Raw genomic sequence first — 21,595 nt, 5'->3', positions numbered from 1 at the left:
GCCTGTGGTTTTCATCTGGCATGAGAAACCTGCAGAAATGAAGTAGTTGGTACAACCCCTGTGTTCAACACAATTCTTTCTGATCCTCACTTATGCAAATGCTCAGTTTGGATTCAGATCTTGTCACAACAGCCCAAGGCATGGGTTAGAACAGGCAATTGTTTTTGACTCCATCATGAGCTGCCTTTGCTAAAAATGACGGCTGTTGGCTGTACACTGCAGGATTTCTCTTTGCAACCCCAAAATGGGGCTACATGAGACAAAAATAGTCGTGTGGAAAGCTGGGAAAAATCTCTAGGTTGTTTTCCTCATCTTCACAGATTGCCCCAAGAAGCAATAAAGGTTTCCCTTCCTACTTACCTTGCTGTTGCAGTTTGTAGTCTGTAGAGTATGCCTTGCCTATGATGTTCCACACGGGCCTCAGACAACCAAAAAGTCCCTCAAGAAACCCACCGCTCCCACTGCCTGATCTGTTGAACTGGACTTTAACATCATCCGCTCCGCTGTTGCTCTCTCCATCCATAGTGTTCCTGTTGCCCTGAGGAATGGCTGTTTCGGACTCATCCTGCTCTCGCAGCTGCAGCACGCTGTTCTCAAATTGGTCCCTGGAGTCCTCGCTGATGCTGGTCAGCACTGCTGCAGTGACCGGGCTGCTCATGTTTTCGATGAGGTCCGCCTGCAGCAAGCCCTTCTCACGCACATCCTCTATGAGCTCGGGGGACGGGTGGTTTCCAGTAGGTGCATGTTCATCATGTAACCTACTAAAGTCTTTATCTTCGCAGAAAGCTTTGCCGACCGAGTTTGGAGAGGAAGACAAGCTCAGGCGCTCCTGAGTACTGGCCATGATGCCGTGAGTGTGCATCAAGGAGATGGTCTGAGCTGGTACTTAGAGAATCAGTAGAACACAATTCAGATGTGACACATGGACCCAGTACCTGAAACGAGAGGAAAAAGAACAACTTTCAATTTTTTATTTAAGTATTTTCACTATGTGCACTTTCAGAGGCGAGCTGATAATTAACTAGACATTCCAGACAACTGCTGATACTTAGTAAATAATTACTGCTCTACAAGAAGCAAATAAATTATTCCAACAGAAACTCCGCTCACACAGTACTCTCGGTAACCTACTGCAGGAATTGCCTGGTAAACAAACACCGCAAGTTTGAAACAAAAGCCTAAAGGTCGAAACCATGAAAGCAAAGCACTGTTTCTTCGTGGTTACTATAGCGCTTATCAGACCACAGCTGACCCCCAGGTGTTTCCCAGCTCAGGTCAGATTTGAGTCCAGTCACTGTTTCTGGGTCTGGCACAGCCCACAAGCTCAGGATTCCTCTGCAAACCCTTGAGATGAGGCGTTAGAGAAACAAAGCCCAGCGAGACAGGTACCCTGACTCCACCAGGGCATGGTTTGTAGCTGCTCCCTCAGAGCCCCATCTAGTTACAACCATCCTTTAGTTAGTTTAATCCTTTCAAGTTCAAGGTAGCAAGATACGTTACATGCTCTAACCATGTACATGTCACCCTCATGAACAACTAACACTTGGAGAGCTTCACAGGAAGAGTACACCCTCCTCTCTGATCTCCTCTCCACAGGCCTGAGAAGCATCTCCTCCCACTGCTCTCTGCCTTCTCCCTGCACAAAGTTCCCGGTAGGTCACATAAATTCAGGGCTGGCATTCCTTTTCACAAGTTCCCCCATCTCTCGCTACGTGCTCCACCGAAAGACCCTTTTTCCATAACCCAGCATAGTTCCACCTTCCTACAGAGCCGGGGGCCGCGCTGCGATGGCTGCCCAGCGCCAAAGCACTCTGCTGGGGGAGAGCCGCTCCTGAAACACAAGTCTCTACATTTACGCCCAGCGTAATTAAGCGCATTCAGCCTGTAACACGGAACAAAGACCGATTTTAAATTCCTTATGAAGTTGAGACGGGGTTTAAAAAAAAAAAAAAAAAAGGCATTAACAGAAACTATTTTGTTAAAAAGTAAGATCAGTTACACCGGGTGCAAAGTCCCGGGCTCAGCAAACAGCCACTGGAAGGAAGAAAGAGGTGGCCAGGCAGCACGGAGCCAATGGAAAGGGAACACCTCAGCTCCGTAACTTCTCAAGGTGAGGTCATTTCAGAGATGGGAGATAAAAGGCCTTCAGCCTGGTGTATGAAAAGCTCATGCCCTGGGCCTCAGTCCCCTCCAACAGCAGAAGCAGCAAATGGGAACAGCCAGGAGCCTTTTTTTGTTATTTCTGCCCAATCACACGGAGCATGCATAAAAGCTTTATTTTTAGAAGAATAGAAGAACGTTGTTTAGGCCGTAAACTTCATTCTTAGAAAGAAAGCAAAATAGCAAGCAAGGCAAAAATTACAGCACAATCCACACCAGTAAAGCAGCTGAATTAGACTTGTACAGGGTTCGTTCCTCCTGACCCACCTGTGACCAGCCTTACAATGACCCATCACAGATTTTGTTGTCGACATAAGGAAGAAAACGGAAATCTTTCAGACCTGAACAGAATTTCAGAAAATACCAGAACAACTCCAGTTCAGCGCTCCTGGGCACTGCCCCTGCTCATTTCCAAAAGTCTGAGAGAGACAAGTGATGCTTTGAGCAGAAGCGAAATGTGACCAATGTTCCTATAGAGGAATCTGCTTTTCAGAGCACAGCAAATTAAGCAATGTAAATAAAGCACCAGGCAGTTTCCCTGCAAGAAACCCTAGAGTAAGAGACAAAAAAATAATTTAGGGTAGCAGCATCCCAACAGTATCTTAAATTTAAACAATGGGAAGTGCATTAAATCAGACATGGAGGATAAAATTGTCTTGCTGTTACACAACTCAAAATACAGTATCTAATAAAGGCTGGGATCTTTTTCTATGTACTTTTCTGACTTCACAATGCATGATTGTGTAAGATTTTACAGAGAAAGAACAGTTTTTCCTGTACATATTTAATATTGTCCCATTTTCTAAATGGATTATCAGCATCGCACGTGACTCCTCCTCCCCTCACGCATTTCTTGCTTGGAAAGTTAAGCCTCTCTCTCCCATCCCACTGCCGAAGCACCGCACCATATGTACGTTATGCTGCTAATAGCTACTAGGCCACCGCGACCCTCGGTTCACTGCTGCTCCGGGATTATTTGCCCTACCGACACCTGTAGCCTCCCACTGAGATGGGGGCTCCATGCAGCAGACAGCGCAAGCGTGCACAGAAAATCCCTTTTTTTCTGATCTTAATAAAAAGACGACATTTAGGCAAGTCGCCTGCATTTTCTGTGCTGTAGGCTGAGCACAGAATCACGGGGATATCTGCTGGAAAGGACCTCTGGAAGTTATCAGGTTCATCCTGCCTCCCAACGCAGCCCAGCCGTGGCCACGATAGCCCAGCCGAGATTCAGGACCAGCACGGCTGTCTTACCACATCAAATCGCCTTCTCCAGAACTTAGCTCTTTCAGAGGAAAAAAAGCCTTTAAGCACAGTGCCCTGCCATCTTATACGCCACGGTATCTACTTCATGGGGAGAGGAAGCATGCAAAAGTTATAAAATTATTTTCAAACTGGCATGATACAGCCTTATTTAGTTACTTACATAAGCAGCCTGATTTTTCAGAGGTGTAGTGAACTCATTGTTTTGAGAGCATGAGACGGCAGCATTTATTTTAAATCAACTTCATATCAAGCCAACCTGAAGTGGTCCAGATACATTGCGGGGGGGTAGAAGGCAGTTTCTGCCACAATGCATCAACGCTGACTTGTTGGGGAAATTAATTTTTTTAATTATCTTATATTACAGTAAATTCTGCAATGTGCAACCTCTTTCCTTAGCAAAATTTGATTTAACACAGACAAATTAGGTTGTCTTCGACCTTGCCATGTCTTCAAGCAAGGGATGAGGAGCATTTTTCAAGCTTTGTCGTTAGGCCTCCCCTATTCCTTTGGTCAGAGTCCCAAAGATATGGCTGAGATTGTTCATGTTGAACTCTTCCCAATATAAGAAACCTTAATTTCATTCAGTGCCAAGAAAAAACATTTTCTTGAAAGTTTAATGTTTCATTATATAGAGACGGTTGGCCATTTGGGGTGTATATGATCTGTATGTGCCTCCTTAACTTTTCCAGTGAAAAGCATAGTCGAGTGGCGTTCTGTTTCTGTCTTAGCCATGCTTTTGCTGTAGCAGTCTTCAAGTCAGAAGCTAGGAGCTCGGTGTGTGTAGGAGGACTGTGTGCATATTTAAGATACTCAGATTTCACGAAGTGCTTCTGTAAAAGCAGACTTCCAGGCAGACCCTCTGATTTGCACTGTTGTGATGAGTTCACACGCTCTGCGGCTAACAAATTTATTTTACGTCTATGAGGAAATTTGAGGCTCGGTGTAACTTTGTACCATCACAACTTCTTGTAAATTATTCCATTTCCAGGCAAAATCCCACCGTGCCCAGAGAGAAGGAGCCCAAAGCACACCTTCTTCTGGGAAGAGCGAGGCTGCACCTCAACACATCAGGCAGCCCGAAATGCAGTTTAAAACTATTAGAAAAGTGACAGTTTACCTGAAGCAGCACCGGAGCAGGTGAATCAGTTACCACAAGGCGTATTCTCACGTCACCTGACACTGTGTCTGCTCCTCGAAACATCCCTCTAGTAAGTGTTCTCACACACAGAGCAATCAAAGCAGGCACCTGCCTATGCAAGACCAATACTTATGACAGTGTCAAAGCGATGCTCAGGTTTGAAGACATGGCAGAGTTAAACAAATGCCTTGCACGGACCACAATGTAAGTTTCTCCTTTAAAGAGCTGTGCTAAGAACAGAGTAGCAAATCACAATTCCAGATACAGCACGCAAACAAAATGTTAGTATGCTGTAAAGGTTCCATAAGTACAAAGTGGTTGCCGCTCTGTTTCCTAACGGCACAAATGGCCAGCAATATTTAGTTCCCTTGAAGCGCTATTTCCTATATTACCCAGTCGAGCATATTCTATGCTTGCACTTCCAATATACAAAGGAAATAAAAGCAACTGTCTGATCCACTTTTGAGGGCTGAAAAAAGAGCAGCTGGCAGAACCTAGCAGACTGGTAGCAAGCAAATATGGCAAATATCAAGGACAGAAGAGATTCCTGTCCATATCATAGAATCATAGTATCATTTAGGTTGGAAAAGACCCTTGGGATCATGGAGTCCAACCATCAACTCCACTCTACAAAGATCACTACTTACATTCACGACTTGAAAAGTCACAGCAGCCAGATGAACTCCCCAGTGACTGGAAAAAGGGAAACGTTGCATCCATGTTTTAAAAAGGTAGGAAGGAGGACCTTGGCAACTACTGACCTGTCAGCCACACTTCTGTGCCCGGGAAGACCATGGAACAGCTCCTCCTACAAGCTATGCTAAGGCGCATGGAGGACAGGGAGGTGATTCGAGAGAGCCAGCATGGCTTCACCAGGGGCAAGTCCTGCCTGACCAATCTAGTGGCCTTCTAGGATGGAGTGACTACCTCAGTGGACAAGGGAAGAGCTACAGATGTCATCTATCTGGACTTCTGTAAGGCCTTCAACACGGTCCCCCGCAACTTCCTTCTCTCTAAACCGGAGAGCTACGGATTTGATGGATGGACTGTTTGGTGGATGAGGAACTGGCTGGATGGTCACATCCAGAGGGTAGTGGTCAACAACTCAAGGTCCAGATAGAGATCTGTGGCAAGTGGTGTCCCTCAGCGGTCTGTATTGGGACCAGTACTGTTCAATACCTTCACCAATGACACAGACAGTGGGACTGAATGCATCTTCAGCAAGTTTGCTGATGACACCAACTTGAGCGGTGGGGTTGACACACCTATGCTTATAAAGTATAGTTATCTCACTTGAATCTGAGTTCTCCTCCCCCTTGTGATCATCTCTCGATTTCTACGGGGAACTTTTACAACTGGTTGATAGAGTCCTCTCCCACCTCTTGACCTTGCACATCATACAACTTGAGCACCAGAAGGAACTGGGAGTTGCTGAGCTGGCAAGTACCAGAGCTTTGGCTGTCACTTCTGACCTTTGGGATTTGAAATCACATGATTTTATTTCACAGGATTCCAACAAACTTTTTCTTTTCCCTGGTCTCTTGCTGAGGAAAGCGCTGTATGAGTGGATCAGACACTCCTCTTATGCTGCAGTTTTATAGTTTTATATAACTTGGAATATATGCTTGGGTTTTGCACAGTTGCTTTAAACACAAACTGTAGCAAATTTTTTAATAGAGAATGAGCTACACGTCATCAAAATGCAACCTCTTTGTTTTCAGGGTTTTTGGTTTAGTTTTGGGGATTTTTTTGAGGTCACATTATGCAGAGGAAGGAATTGCAAACGAACATATCCTGAAGCTTCACCCAGAACTGGTCTGCCCTCCTTTCCCTTCTCCTGGTTTAAAAAAAAAAAAAAATAAATAAATAAAAGCTCTATTTTGTTAGGTTTCCAAAAAAGAAACTACACTATTAAGCTAGCCTGTATTAACTCGGTGCAGTGTATCTCACTTTATGGGCAAGTCTTTAAGCTAACTGTGGAGAAGGCCAAGGCAAAAGCTTAGGGTTTTTTAGGCAATCAATCTCTTTCTGGAGACGCACTGCTCCTTCAAGGAAGGATGCTTCTTCCACACCACAACATACGTCCCATCTCCCACCCGCATGAATGCTGGGCCATGATCCAGCCTTATTTTTAAATATTACAATTATGACATTGCCAAAACATAATTAATTTCTGATGAAACAGTTAAAAATTATTCATCTGACCTACTTGAGACTTTTTGACTGTCACTGCAACAGCTCTGAGCACATTTATGCATGTACCCTAACTTACTCTACAAGAAAACAGCAGATTTATCCGGGAAAACTGAAGCGTAACACCGGCTTTTTTTGTGCTTTACCCTGTTCTTTCTGGTTGTCAGACAAACATGACACTACTTCTGTACCTACTGCAGAATACTGACTGGAATATATACTTTTAATTCCTTTCCCCAGTAAATACTTGGATGCCATCTCAACATAAGACAACTAACTTCTGCAGACACCATAATCATTTCCTGAGCGACGTGGCAGCAACTGCTCAGGGTTTGCAACTATTGTGATCATTCTAAAATGTTAACAAAATATTTTAACACAGCCACAGGCATTAAGCAGGTGCGACCACAGACACGTAACTATGTTGTATGGAGCTATGTCCGTATTGCCACAACAGAAGTCTGAATTCATGCATCTGCTGACTTAAGTTAGCCTTTATCCAATATATTCAGTCTTCCCTAAAACAGGGACCCAACATTTTTGGCAAAAGTGATTTTACAGTTGTAATATACTTTTGTCTGTCACTGCATGGGCGAGGAAGAGAACTCTGTCTAGCTCTCTGGTCTGAACCCTTCCTGACAATGACAAAAATAGGACAGTATACCAGCCAAGAAATATTCATAATGGCTGAATTCAAGCTCTGTGCATAGAGACAGCTAGAGGTTTGCTACGCACCTTATCCATTCCAACTAAGCCTGTCAGAGCAGAAATAAGCGGCACCTAGACTACAACCTAAGAAGAAACCGTACCATGCCAGAATGACAGGTTCATCTATCCCCGTTTTCTGCCTCCAAAGCCCAAGAAAAGGATCAGCAGACAGCAAAACCGCCCCAGGGCACTCCCACCCAGTTCCCCGCGATCTGCAGCTCAGGGACTCTCTCCATCAGCAGCACAGAGTGCTACTTTTCTATTCTATAGCCCACAACTATATTTTTCCTGTGTAAATTTTTTAACCGTAACACTGGCAACCACCATGCTGTGGCAAGGAGTTTTGTAGCTTAACTGTATGTTGGGTAAAGTAACACTAACTATTCTTCACTTCGCATTGCTCATCTAACTCCATTCTTTGAACAACCACTTTCAATGACACTTGGAACCCTATTTATCTTCTCAATGCCAGCTGTGATTTTATCCTCCCCTCCAACATCTTTTTTCAAGCCTACAAATTCCCACACTACCTACCCATTCACCCGATGAAGTTGTTCTGTATCTTTGATCACCTCTCCCCATCTTTTCCATTTCTCCTGCATCAGTTTAGAAACGGGGGAGTACGACCGCAGACAGAACCCCTGATGTGGGCACACCACGGAAGTGTACACAGGCATAATGTGCATTTTTGTTCTTTCCTAACTATTCCTCTAATGCTACCTGATGTCTAAGCGTGCTTCAGGATGCTGAGCTAACTTCCATAGGTCTCTTACAACCTTAAGATCTCATTCTTGAACAGAAAAAAGCTAGTTCAGAGCCTAATTCTTGTTTACAGGATGTAAAGATTAAACTGGATTTGATCAATGCTAAATTTGACTGACATTTCATCACCCAAGTTCATGAGAGCCTTCCAGTAGTCTCTGCAATTGGCTTACATGTTTATTATCCTGAAGAACTTACTTCCATAGCTTCACAGCCTAAGTGCTCTTGCTCCAGCATATTCCTAAATGATCGGGGTAAGGAAAGAAAAGGTGGAAAAAGAGTACGAGTAATGCCATCTCCAAAGCAGAGCCGTACGACAACTCCTTCTAGAGAAGGATGTTTCAACATTACTATTTATCACTGCTCTTATTTCACACCATTTGTCTGCAGCAGGGGTGTCCCTGTTATTTTATAGCTGTTTAGTTTCTTTAAGAGTCTTGCCAAAATTCCAACAGATTGTATCAACCAGATCCCCTTTCCTCACATGCTCTTGACTCCCCCAAAGAAATTTAATAGATTCCCAAGGCGTTACTTCACCTTAGAAGAACTGTGTTGACTCTTAGCCCTACATGAAATTTGTGCATCTGCACTGGCTCTCAGCATAGGAATGAATTTCTACCTCCACAAACACTAGACACATTTAACTAGGAACTCCTTCAACATAAAGTCACAAATTTGTGGGGGGGTGGAGAAGTAGTGCTTGATTTGGAAATAAAAAAATCTAGCACCCACTTTTTTTTTTTTTTTTTTTTTTTGACACGAGGAATAAACAAAGAAAAAAAAAAAACCATCACCTTTGCGAACAAGGCAGACAAAGAGCCAAATCCACCCTCCCTTGTACTCGGGGAGACCTCTTCAGCTGATTTCAGTGAAAGCGGGACTGGTTCCCATTTCACCTGCCAGCCAGCTTCCCAAAGCCCCGTTTGTGAAATAAGCGGCTTACATAACTGTATTTTCAGCACCACATACATAAATGCTTCCTCTATCCTGTATAAGGTATTTTTGGATCTGCTGAAATGCTACTGTGTTCTTCCAGGGCTTTGCATTCTTCTGCTCAGAAATTGCATAATCTGATGCCATAGGAAATAAGTGATGTTGCATAATGACTCTCATATTCACTGCAGGATTTTGGTACCGCACATTTCTGTTGCAAAGCAGCCCTTCTCTCTGCTTCCCAACTGAGGTCCTCAGGTTTTGAAGAGAGGACAATCTATCAGCCACCTGCCTTTGGGGGTAGGGGTAACAACCCACGGGCCATCTCGCACCATACTGTTACAAGAATTTCACTTCACAAAAATGGGTTTAACTTTGCGCGCCCGTTCGCTGCTTCTGTTTCCCCTCACTCTGGTTGCAGACACTAAACACCAGGAGTTTCACATACCGTGTTCTGGTGTCTCATTGACCATCAATACCCTCCATCACAGGCTCATCAATACTATTGTAAAACATTTAGCTGGCATGAAAGGCAGACTAAACGCCAATTAGTCTTTTATACTACTGAATTACTACTGGAATCTGTCTTAGATCAAAATTTAGAAGTGACCTTAAGTTACACTCTTTTATCTTTCCAGCTGTCTTCATAGTATGAAACAACTTTTAAAACCCAGTCCCAGACTCCAGGCTCTGCTCTGCTCTTTTTCTCTCCTCAGCCTCCAGAATTCTGCACTTTTTTTTCTTACCGCATTAAAGATCTGTGTAATATTACTATATAGCAATAACAGATTAAAGGATTTAAATTCATATATTTTACAACTACAAAACCCAGGAAAAAACTCAAAATTAGCTTCACAGACGCCTTACAGCTTCTTTGACATTGCCACATGAAGCCATTAAAATGTTCCAGTACTACCAATGAACACTATCTTGTAATTTCCCTCACTTACAGAACTGAAACATCGTATTTTCCTCCAAGGAGTAGTGTTAAGATTAATTAATGTCTGAAAGATCTTTGAGGATGAAGATCAATATCAAAGTACTATTTTCAGGAATCCAGTGAATGAATCAAACTCTCACTTTAATTCATGTGAGGCATCAAACTGGTCTCAGGTAAATTCACTCACACACTTGCTCTTATTTTTGTAGTAGATATGAATTATTCAATATTTGCAAAGCACACTGATATGTAAAAGCTATACACACAAACTTCTCAGCCCTAACAGCTTACATGCTTCATACCCAGTATGAATGTAACCAAACAACTGTCCACAAAAGTACAAATATTACTGGGGTACGTGCAATGCTTTGGCCACTATCAACATTACGCTAGGTGTAACGGCACCCCGGAGCGTGGGCGCCTGATGGGAAGGGGACACTGGAAATGCAGCTGGCAGATCTCTCAGATGAGAAATGACAGCAGTACTAAGTTGTATTTACTAAGCACCATAACACTTCTACGAGCAAAGAGGATTACTCCTTGCCAGAGAAGCAGCACAATGACTTGCTCAGGAGCCTCTATTAAGCCCATATTACCAACACAGCGCAAGGGGTTAGAGCAACATCCGAGAGGAGTGATCCTATTCTTAGGCCACTAGAGCTTTACATGATGGTAACGTGATCAAGACAGCACACACACAACACACAGTCATGGACTGGAGAACCGCAGAGGAGCCTGCGGAAGCCTGACATGACATGTGCCATCTAACACCTTGCAGAGACCCTCCAAAGCAGCGCTCGGCCCCTCGGCTCATCCCTGCCCAGATCACTTGGCTACGGTTGGTAAACCGACATTGGAGGATCTCCTCAGGTACAAAAGGACGGTGAGGTTAGATGTGTTTCAGCAGAAAAGTCACAGCTGTGCAGCTGCATTTCTGATGTTGGTGTCCTCCAGAAGGTAAAAGTAAGGGGTTGGGGATGGGAAAGGACAAACATCCTAGGAATGAAGAAAATGTCCACACAGAGAGACCTCCATTCCTCAAGCCCACTACACTGGAAAAAGTCCAGCCTCCCACCCACACCGCGCCAGGACTTTCTCCTTCCTTCCCTTACAGCACCTCTCACGCTGAGCCAGCGACTGCTCCAGAAGAAACAGCACAAGCAATTACAGGTTCGCTGGAGGATTATAAAACCCACGTACTTTACACAGAAGAAAAAAATCCATTCTTCACCCTGGCCTACACCCAATTGTTGCTAATGCCTTTGAATGCACTCCAACAGCCGACGTTTCGGTTGAAGTTGTAAACAGGGAAGGAGGACAGAGGTCAAAATCCATGTTGAGTATTTATAGGGGTGGCAGTAAGTGCACACAGTGCTTCTGCTCCAGCCCACCTCGGTATTTCTGCCGCAGCTGCCAACTTGCTATTCAATCCAAAGCAGTACGTGGTTCAGGTGAAATATTTCCCCCCTCTTCCCCAAGAAGCAAGAGTGATTTGCTTAAGGTCACAAAAACAGAAGCCTACAAAAGACTAAACCCGTGCACAGGAGGTATTTGCCAAGGAGGGATTAAAAAAAAAACCCAAAAAAGTCACATAAGCTGGCCGGGGCTTGCTGGAGGGCCAAACCCCTGTGAGCTTCAGCCTCTGCTGCAGATGCAGAGGTAACGTTTGCCTCAGTTGACTTACTTCAATTCAGTTATGGCTGAGAAACTCACTGGAAGTTGTAAGAACAGTAACTCCGCTACTGCCTTCCTCCAAACACAGGGTCTCAGGCGAGAGCTTGGCTAAAATGCTCTATGCACGGCAAGGTTCAGGCGCCTTCCCTTGCCTACCCTGGCCCCAGGGACTACAGCTGAAGAGAAATCTGCACCAATTTTAAATCTGCCCGTATCACCAACATCAGACTTCTTTTATTTTTATGTATGAAAGCTTTATTTAAAGACTCTGCCATTTTGAGAAGTCTTACTATTTGAAATCCACTCCACACATCTCAACCGCAGAAAGCCTGGAACAGGTACCAGATACGAACAACTCCAGTCTAATCAGTCACCATCTCACATTTGCTGTAAAAAAAAAAGTCATAAGAAAACAGGAAATACTGTAAAACCTTTCTTATCCTGCTTCTGCTTAGAGCAGAAACATGTTTTAATAACTACTAATTGTGAAACTGCTTACCTATGAAGAGGTTTTCAAATAAATCACTAGTCAATTTTCTGATCCACTGGAGATAAGCCACTTACCAACTCTTGACAATAGGGGACAAAAGAGGAAGGTTAGTAATGCCACCAGGAAAAAAAAAAAAAAAAAACCACCACCACCCACACATTTTTAAACACCAGTTCACGTACAGTTGAGAAGCAGTAAGAGTCCCTACCATACATTCTGTGCTAGAAGTTATTTGCTAATTCCAGGCACAAGGGTGAAAATGAATGCCAGCTATAAATTTAACTATCAGGCAGCGGGGGACAAAGACAAATCTGAATGACAGGACCATTCTAGATCAAAGAATCAGACTGAAGGCCCAAAATACAGGAAACAAAACTGGTGTTAAAGCAAAACAAACATACAAAACCCCCCACTGCATCAAAATCATGATTTATTTGTTTTTCAGAGCCGAAGTCTGCCACAGAAACAGAGGTTCAAAGGGTTTTCTCTAGAAACAAAAAACTGCTTACATTCAGAGACACAACAAAAAGATAGTGACAAAAACTTTTATACCAACGACAACTTAAACCTCCGCATCCTAGGCTATCCCAAGATGTCTGTGGCTACACACACAGCAGGTACTGTGAAAAGTGCCCACACCTGCGAGTCAGACCGGCTGAATCTCTCTCATTTCACTCCCCCATTTGGTTTTTATTTCAAATATTTTCGTATTTTCTCCCTCAAAATTATCAAAACATGTTCCCTCAGTACCCTCTATTGAACAGACTGCCTATTGATAACATCGGTATTTCCAAACACATGGGCCTGATGTCATCTTTCTCCAGATCAACTTAAAATACCCGATTTTTCATTTACTTAAGAGACATGTGGCTCGATATGATTAAGCTATTGCAGTACCTAAAGCACCTCCCCAAAACAAAAATAAAGAGCAGCTCCCCTCATTTCATTGGGAGAAAACATGACATCATGCCCCATTCAGGTAAGCAAGAATATGACAAATCTTGCCCCAGTGAACAGTATCATTAAGTGCAACGGTAGTCCCAGCTTCCTCATCTATTAAGAAAACGAGGGGTAAAAATCATGTGTTCAGCACAACAGAGACAGCTCAAACTGCTATTTTCAATAATAAAGGAACAAATTCCTACCCGTCTGACAGAAAGAAAAACACATCTCCTCTTCATCTCAAAAATAAATTAAATTATTTATTACTGTAACACAACAGAAGAATTGTTTGATTAGCCCACAAGGAAAAAAAAATTACAATTGCCTACACAGCAAAAAATACAATTCTGCTTCTTTATACTATCTCTAGTAATTCTTATGTCAGTCCCTGTATATTCCATATATATCCATTCTCCATTGCCATTCCCTTCCCCTTTAAAAAGGGGGGCACAAGAAGATAACGTGCAGAATTGCAACTGAAAAATGTCTAGCACACCGACACGCAAAAGGACAGGCCAGCAATCAGATTTAGATGCAGCGATGGATAAATTAAGGTTTCACGTTTCCTCTTCCCTTCCCTCAGCATCATTTCTTCAGCCCTTCACATCACAAACGCAACATCCATCTGTCCTTCTGAAATAAATGGCGAAAGGGTAACACTGACCATTAAACACACACACGCACACACAGACACACACGCTGCAAAAAAAAAAGACATTTCCATCTAAATACTTACAAGGATTAAGATTCCCTATGTGATGCTCCATTTTCTTGTTTTAAAAAGATGGAAGGCAAAAAAAAAAAAAAAAAAAGGAAGTGTTGCAAAATAAAAGGAAATTCCACCCACACAATCCTGCAGCCTGCTGCAAAGAAGCCCAGAAGCGTGCTGACGTCACGGATTCATGAATGGATGTAAATCGGGCTGTTTCGAGATTCGGCGGCGCTGGCTGGGGCTGCGCAGAGGGAGAGGGGAGCAGGGGGGCAGCCAATCCGTGCCGGCACCGCCGCCCGCCTTCTGCCAGTAAAAATCTGGGCACCCAACAGCCTGGACCCCCCGCCGCGCCACCCCCAAACACCAGGAGGGCTACGTGGGCAAGGGCGGAGGGGGACGGGAAGAGGAGACTGAAAACAATTTGTTCCTAACTGAAGTGAAGCTGTTGGGTAAAATGGCATCACTGCTGCCATTCCGCGGAGAGGACCGGGCGAGGACATCCTCTAATGCCTCCAAGTCATTGCTCCGGCGAGTTTCTGCCCCTCCACGCAGCTCGGATAATAACAGCATATCAAATAACAGCCATCTGTTATATGAATCAAAAGTATTCAGTAATCAGAAAAGGAGTTTATCATCTCTCCAGCTTCTTTCAGGATTACAAACCCTGGGTATTATTATTAAAATAACTAAATATAAGCATGTACTGGAAGGAAGCTGCAGGGAGAACAATAGGAGGCTTGTATTTGATTAGTGATGCAAAAGCACCAACAAAATAAAAATAGGAGCACTAACAACATCACGCATTCAGCTCTCAAACATTCCCAACAGCGGGCAGACAAGCTCACAACGTCAGAAACACTCAGAAACAAAAATCGGAGCACGCATAGTTTCACACTTGCGGCTACGTAACCAACAGTGGGCACAAGATCCACATATGGCAGCCTACCAGCCATTTATTTCTATTTCATTTTCAGTTCCGTGCCAATGAATACGCTTAATTCTGCACGCTAGATGCAAGGGCACAGGGTGTCATTTTGGACGCCCGAATAGATGGCAATGTCCTGGTGAACGCACGCAAGAACAGCTGTGATTAACTTGGATGTGGACAGGGGAAGAGCACAAGTTTTGCCTTATTTTTATCTTTGAAATATGAGGGAAGGAGTGGAGGGATGAGCATATAAGCAGAAATTAAGGTCGAGGTTTGAAGAACCTAGGCTGTAAGCTATACGATTACACCATCTTGGGGTTTGCCAGAATTCACCAATTTGGTCTCTAGAACTCCTTCTAAACAATTTGTAGCCTCCAAATTATTAACAGCCAGAATTTCCATATTTTTACCACCCCTTTTCCTAGCAAGCAGGAAGCAATTCTCTCAAAATAGAATGTGCCAAAACTGGTAGGGCACTTCTTAAGGGAATGTCTGAGAGAATCTCACCTTTCCTTATGGAAACTGGGTAACATCCCCAAAATAAACCAGGACTGGATGTAACAACAACGCGGATCTGGGTTTAGAAAGCAACGATTTTGTGCTATTTGGTATCATGTGAACCAGCACCATTTGTGTGGAGGGAGGAGAAGAGCAGGAGGCAAAAGCCTTCCTGGAGGCTAATACAGCCACATCTCCAGAGACAATGCCTATCTAAAAATGCATTTATCTGAGGGGACAGGTAGGTGTTTGCATGTATTAAGACAGTAGTTTATTTTTTCATGCATCTTTGACACGGAGCAAGGAAGGGGCAGTACAGCCAGTTCTTCTCTTCTCCAGTTCTGTCATGCCAAAAGACACAGTTTGGGAGTCACCGGACTCCCACATCGCTTCTCAGCACAGCTTCATCTCTTAGTTGTACCATAGCGTATTGTTAGATACTGTCACTCCACCAGAGTTGCAATGATAGGAATGTATTAGTATGCTCTGAATTCAACAGCGGCCACAATAAATTGAGCTTTGATTTTGGACTTAGGTTTTTGAATTGAGCTTTATAACGCTGGCTGGAGAAAATTAAAATTAATGCAAATTTCTTGTTACCTACTTTCAAGATCAAAGAAAGTGCAAGTTAGCTTTTGCTGAAGATGTATCTACTCTTTAAGAACTAAAAGTTGCAAAACACAAAGCATGAGATTTCTACCCAGCCAGTGCAACCGCTACTACCCACAAGGAGAAGCGGGAGTGGGTGTTCGGTGAGAGACAGCTCTTCATCAAAGGGATCACTTTGTGCCACCGTTGCACCAGGTTACTTAGTGCTTGCCTTCCCGTCCCCTCCAGAGCTCCACAGCCAACCTCACCACCACACGATGTACACCAACAGCTCCCAGATTTCCCTGGCATTTTCAAAACAGAAACAAAAACCGGTAATTTCCTCTCTTACCCTAAAGCGAAAAGGGATAAATTCAGGAAGTAGAAGGGAGAGCACAGTACCACGCGCAAGTGGAAGAAAAGGAAAAATATTGGTATAGAACAAGAGAAGTCAGAATAAAAACAGAAAGGAAAATAATTTTCAGAGGTTTCCAAGGGTTAATTGAAATGACATTTAAAAAAAAAAAAAAAAAAAAACAAACACCCAGCAGGGAAAATAAGCAGTAACAAAACCCCAGGAAGACTCCAGTAGAGAAAAAGAGCTTGCGCATACAACTTAAGATTTTCCTCTCTGTGGTGACTTGGTTTGACACACTAACACCTAATTTCATCCATGTCTCAACAGCTCAGGTTTCAATACTCAAACGCAAAGGTCCTTAATTTAATGCGAGATAACTACCTTAACTCATTACGAAAAAGAAAAAGCAATCACTGGCCTAAAATTGATGGCTGTTACAAGATTATGTTGGTAGCCAAACAACAGCATTAGAAAACAGGATGGTTGCAACCAGTTCCATATTTTAATAATACACTTTACATGGCTTTTAACGCATCAGTGGTGAGTAACTAAGTTGATCAACATTAGAAAGAGATTACTTTCCTCCTCATTCAGGTAAAAACAGTGGTAAAAGCAGGGAACTCTGTGAAGTATATGATGCCCAAACACGATTCTACAGATAACTTTATTTCAGTATTAAGGTGAAAATAGAAAAAAAAAAATTGCACAAAGTACAACAAGGTTATAAGATATTAAAAAAACCCCAAAGTTCATAAGGGAGCACACAAGCACTAGCAAGAAGTTCATAGGTAGCAGGATTTCTGAAAGGATAAATGAGTAACTAAGTAACTGGACCACAGGGAGACATAGTAGACAAAACTGGTGGTAATGGGTGCAAACAGGAAAGCTAGAAGTATTTTAAAAATATCTGTTCAAACCATATTTGAAAAAGATAATTAAGCACTTTCAAGCCAATTAGTAACTAATAGGAATGTTATACGGCATCTGCTAGGCATAACATTTTAAGTTGGCACATCATATTAATTTGAGCCCAGTCCTAAAATAATCATTTAACGAGTTCTCCAATCCTGTAACCTTCAATTTTAATAAACTGGAAAACTACTAGAATTGCAGAAGACTGAGACTAACAATATTATGCCAATAATCAAAAATAGGATACGTTTGCTATTTATAGGCCTCGGTAACTCGACGCTGATCTTGGGCAAAAATCCTACTACAACCTTTGACTGGAAAGGACGGTCCTGCTGCACGGGAGCAAAGGCCTGTTCATCCCAGTGTGCTGTCTCTGGTGGTGGCCAGTAATGGACACAAAGGGAAGCAGAAAAGCAAAGCAAACGCCTTACACTTCTTGTGGCATACTCCACTCACAAAAGCAGAAAATTAGAAAGGCGATGAAAGTTATTCAAAGGCTAATTTCCTAGTTCTACATCAATAAGGCTGTTTATAAACCTACTCGGCACACACTTGGAGGTACAAGAGGGACTCCATTGTGAAAACTTCCTACTTGGATGAATAAATAGGTGAAGTGAAACAGCAAGCGATTCTCTAACAGGAGAAAGCCTCAGTAAATATTTGCATAGATAAGATGGCCAGAGGGACATTTTCTTGTCAAGTTCTAAATTCTGTCAAGTCTCTGATCGACTCTTCCAACCCTCTAGGCATGCATTCCTCTTCTGAATGTCCTAATCTTCTGCAGTGGGGTGGGTGACAGGAAGGAAGGAACGCAAATCATACTTAAACCATCAGATCTTCAGGCTTTTAACCAGAATCTCCTCAGATCTGAGACTCTGAGAAGTCCTCCCTGCAAATGCAGGTGAAAGGGACTGCAATTTGACAGGACCAGCACCAAGAACTAGGAGCTGAGAAGCGTGACCAAAAGTAAAAAAGTCCCTCAAAGAGAAAAAGCCCAAAAGTGGGACATACATAATGCCATGAGAACAGGTGAGCTGCAATTTGAGTCAGGGGCCCTAATTACAAGCCCTGTTTTGAAAGGGAATCTGTTTACAGCGGGCGAGCCACAGTGATTTCGGACCCCACTCCTGCCTCACTGCTCTTGTGGCAGCTGCAGAGCCACCACGGCCCAGAGCCTGTAGCTGGAAGGCAAGTCCCTCACTGGTAAAGGGGTTGCCTTTGGGGTAGGATGAAGCTAGGGTGTACATTTTGATGACCAAGTTGCTGCTACACAGGCAATAAATAAGGCTATCCCTGGAACAAGGCTCAGACCAGAAACAACAGAGCTGCCTCTGCTCGCAAAACAGCATCGTTAGTGAGCCACGGTGAGACATTCAGCTCTGCTTAAAAATGAAAGCAGAAAGCTACCTGTATCATCGTCTACCCAAAAGCTATTCAAACAAACTCACGGACACTTGGACCACCACTGTACAGTCTTCAAATGAAAGTGCTACCAACTTCTGTTACCAAAGTGCGGCCTCTTAGAGCAAAACCACCTCCCATACAGTTGCCAGTTGTTTTTTTTTTTTGACTGACTGTGCTCTGCAAGATACGATGGGAAGGAGTACATAAGATTACCTGATGACTTCCTTTAACCCTGTATTGCCTTTAACAACACTTCAGGAACTTAAAAAAAAAAAAAAAAGACATAAAAGGCACTAAAAGCCAATGACAAGACTTCAATCTGGAAAAGGGTAGATTTAGATGAGATCTCAGGCAGAAATTCTTTGCTGTGAGGGTGGTGAGCCCCTGGCCCAGGTTGCCCAGAGAAGCTGTGGCTGCCCCATCCCTGGAGGGGTTCAAGGACAGGTTGGACGGGGCTGGGAGCAACCTGGGCTGGTGGGAGGTGTCCCTGCCCAGGGCAGGGGGTGGCACTGGGTGGGCTTTAAGGTCCCTTCCAACCTAAGCCATTCTACGATAAGACAAAATGCATTATGCCTTCCCTTGTTTAAGCATGAGGCTGGTATGGATTCCTTTTTTAAGGCGTTTCTGGGTGGTTTTCCCAGGAAGCCCACTCTTTCCAGATGAGCCCTACCTTTCAGGCTCCTCACCACAATAAAAGTCTGTGTCATTTTAGGATAAGGCATGCCACTATAACATTAAGAACACGCACTGATGAGGCTGGGGAAGTTCCAAAGACTTTGCAGATTTTTATTCCTGAAGGAAGACTGGCCCAGCTCCTCAGAAGCTCTGGAACTCTGTCTGGAAAGAAAACTCTGCTACATAAGAAACATTAGAGCCCATTTCCTTGCTGATAAAAAGGCAGTTAATGCAGCAAGTGAACAATGGTCTTCCCAGATTTACAGTCGTCGTGACCAGATGGCAGGAAGCACAGAGGACACGTGAAACAGGACATGCACCCTTGTGTCTGAGGAAGCTGCTAACTGAGGTCTTCCTCCTTGAGGGAACTCTCTGCCATCTGAAACTACAAGGCCACATCCTTTCCTTTGGTCAGGGGTGTGTGAGGACACTTACATTTATCTCTTTCCAAGCTGCCCATTTGTTTGTACAAAACCTGTAGGAATTTCGTTATCTTAAAACCTCGGTCTCTAACACGTGGTTGAAATCAGACAATGGGTTGTAAAGTTATCAACGAGAGGATGAACAATCTAGAAGTCAACGTAAATACAGATAGTCAGGAGTAGGGTAATACAACCAAAGAGATGAAAATCTGTTTATTTGCTGGGTTTTTTTCCTCTAGAAATCATTGGCTGAAACCCTTAGCAGAGGCCCTGTGAGACAAGCAGATCTATTTGTTCAGGGAAACAATCACAAAATAATGTTCCTCACAGAGAACATGCCAAAATGAAGTCTTCCATAACAATAATTAACACTAACAGAACTGCCAGCAGTGGGAAATACTGCAGAAGAAGTAAAAATAAGTATGTATAATTAGCAGTTATAAGGGATACTTCTAAAGCCAACTGAGCTACAGTCACCTCTCCTCTCCCAGGTTAGGAGCCTGCAAAAGAAATGAGACACCAGACAATGAAGCCCCAGTAAATGAGGAAAGAAAAGTTCTATAATTGATGTTATTCCCACAAAAAGGCATGCATAAATGGGAAACTATTGGGGCGAGGAATTAATGAAACTGGAGAAGTGATTAAAAAATGCTGTACAATTCCCCAAGGTCAAGTTTTGTTCAGAGGGGGAAAAAAAAAAAAAAAATCACCTGCACAAATATAGAAACAAGTGCTGAGCAGCTGTTTTGTAGATGAGGATTTGGGACTGAGAGGATCACAGGCTGAGCACAAATTATAAATAACAAGTTGTCACAAACAAGGCAACTTCTATCCATTGACAGGAGCACAAATTCACAATTTACTCAGTTTTGATAAAGCCTTTGGTACAGTCCACTTTTGGGTCGGGCTTTTCAGGAAAGGGAGAAACCATGACAGAAGGACAAGAAAAGAGAGTTAACAAGGTGAGTACGAGGGATGAGTGATCTAACTCATTGAGGTTGCTCCATCTGAACAGAGTAAAAAGAGAAGCTAGGGTTGAGATATATTTCTATTAAATATAGAAACAGTTTCTGCAAAGAAAGAGGAAACCTATCTTCCACATTTATGGTGAAAAGAAAAAGGAATGGACTCAAACCGGAACAAGAAAAATTTACTTAGGCTATTAGAACTTTTCTAAATGGTAAACTAGTGAAGCAGCAGCCTATGGAAGTCATGTTGCCTCCTATATTAGGAGGTAAAGGAAAAAAAAAATTAAATCATCTCCCAAGAATTTCCAGCAATAGTAACAATGCTTTGATGCAATGGGTCAAGACAATCTTTTGGAACCTTTCACGCCTCTTCTCCGATGAAAATATCAAAGTACTGAAAGCTTTGCAGCAAGACCAGAAGCTAAAACATTACTCTGATCTTTTGCAGTGGAAGGTCTTGACAAATTAAATCTTTTCCTCCTTGCTACTGTTATACAACCTCTCCGAGGAATAATATTCATATTTCTACCAAAAAAACCTACAAAACCTGCTGAAAGCCCATTAAGACAGCAGAATTCAAGCACATATAAGTTAGAGAATAAGGCACTATATTTAGTACTAATACTTTTCTCTGTAGTACTGTGATAAAGTTCCTTCAAGAACAGTGGATCAGCCCTATGTAAATATTCTCAAGACAAATAAAACCTGCTCAGCATCTTCCTCCCAGACTAGCATCACTCATGAAGCTAGCAGCTTTTGCTTCAGAGCTTACTGCTTTTTATTCCACTTTCTCCCAGGAGACTACTGTTCCCCCGCTGCTAAATGCAGACCCTATTAGAGTCCTCTTGATCTGTCTGAGGTATCACGACGCAGAATCACTCACTTTGTGAACAGTTATGACAGCACTTTAAATAGTTACAATCA

General features: G+C 43.1%; 1 protein-coding gene across 11 annotated transcripts in view; it reads right to left on the bottom strand.

Annotated features, from left to right (window-relative positions):
• The window catches only part of MAP3K13 (mitogen-activated protein kinase kinase kinase 13), an 82,681-nt gene that overhangs the window by 29,345 nt on the left and 31,741 nt on the right, over window positions 1–21,595 (bottom strand). For 8 of the 11 annotated variants that reach the window (XM_054205672.1, XM_054205683.1, XM_054205678.1 and 5 more), the window contains one exon: window positions 361–935. In XM_054205672.1, the coding sequence (XP_054061647.1) occupies window positions 361–862 (502 nt within the window). In that variant the 5' untranslated portion in view covers window positions 863–935. Of the gene's footprint in view, window positions 1–360; window positions 936–12,064; window positions 13,917–13,942; window positions 14,014–21,595 lie in introns of those variants that run through there. The other 3 variants (XM_054205682.1, XM_054205680.1, XM_054205681.1) reach the window with 3 other exon arrangements.

This window comes from Rissa tridactyla, chromosome 6 (assembly GCF_028500815.1).
Source record: "Rissa tridactyla isolate bRisTri1 chromosome 6, bRisTri1.patW.cur.20221130, whole genome shotgun sequence".
NCBI classification, from domain to species: domain Eukaryota; kingdom Metazoa; phylum Chordata; class Aves; order Charadriiformes; family Laridae; genus Rissa; species Rissa tridactyla.
Note: the sequence above shows the minus strand (reverse complement) of the source record. Positions and strands in the feature narration are given on the sequence as shown.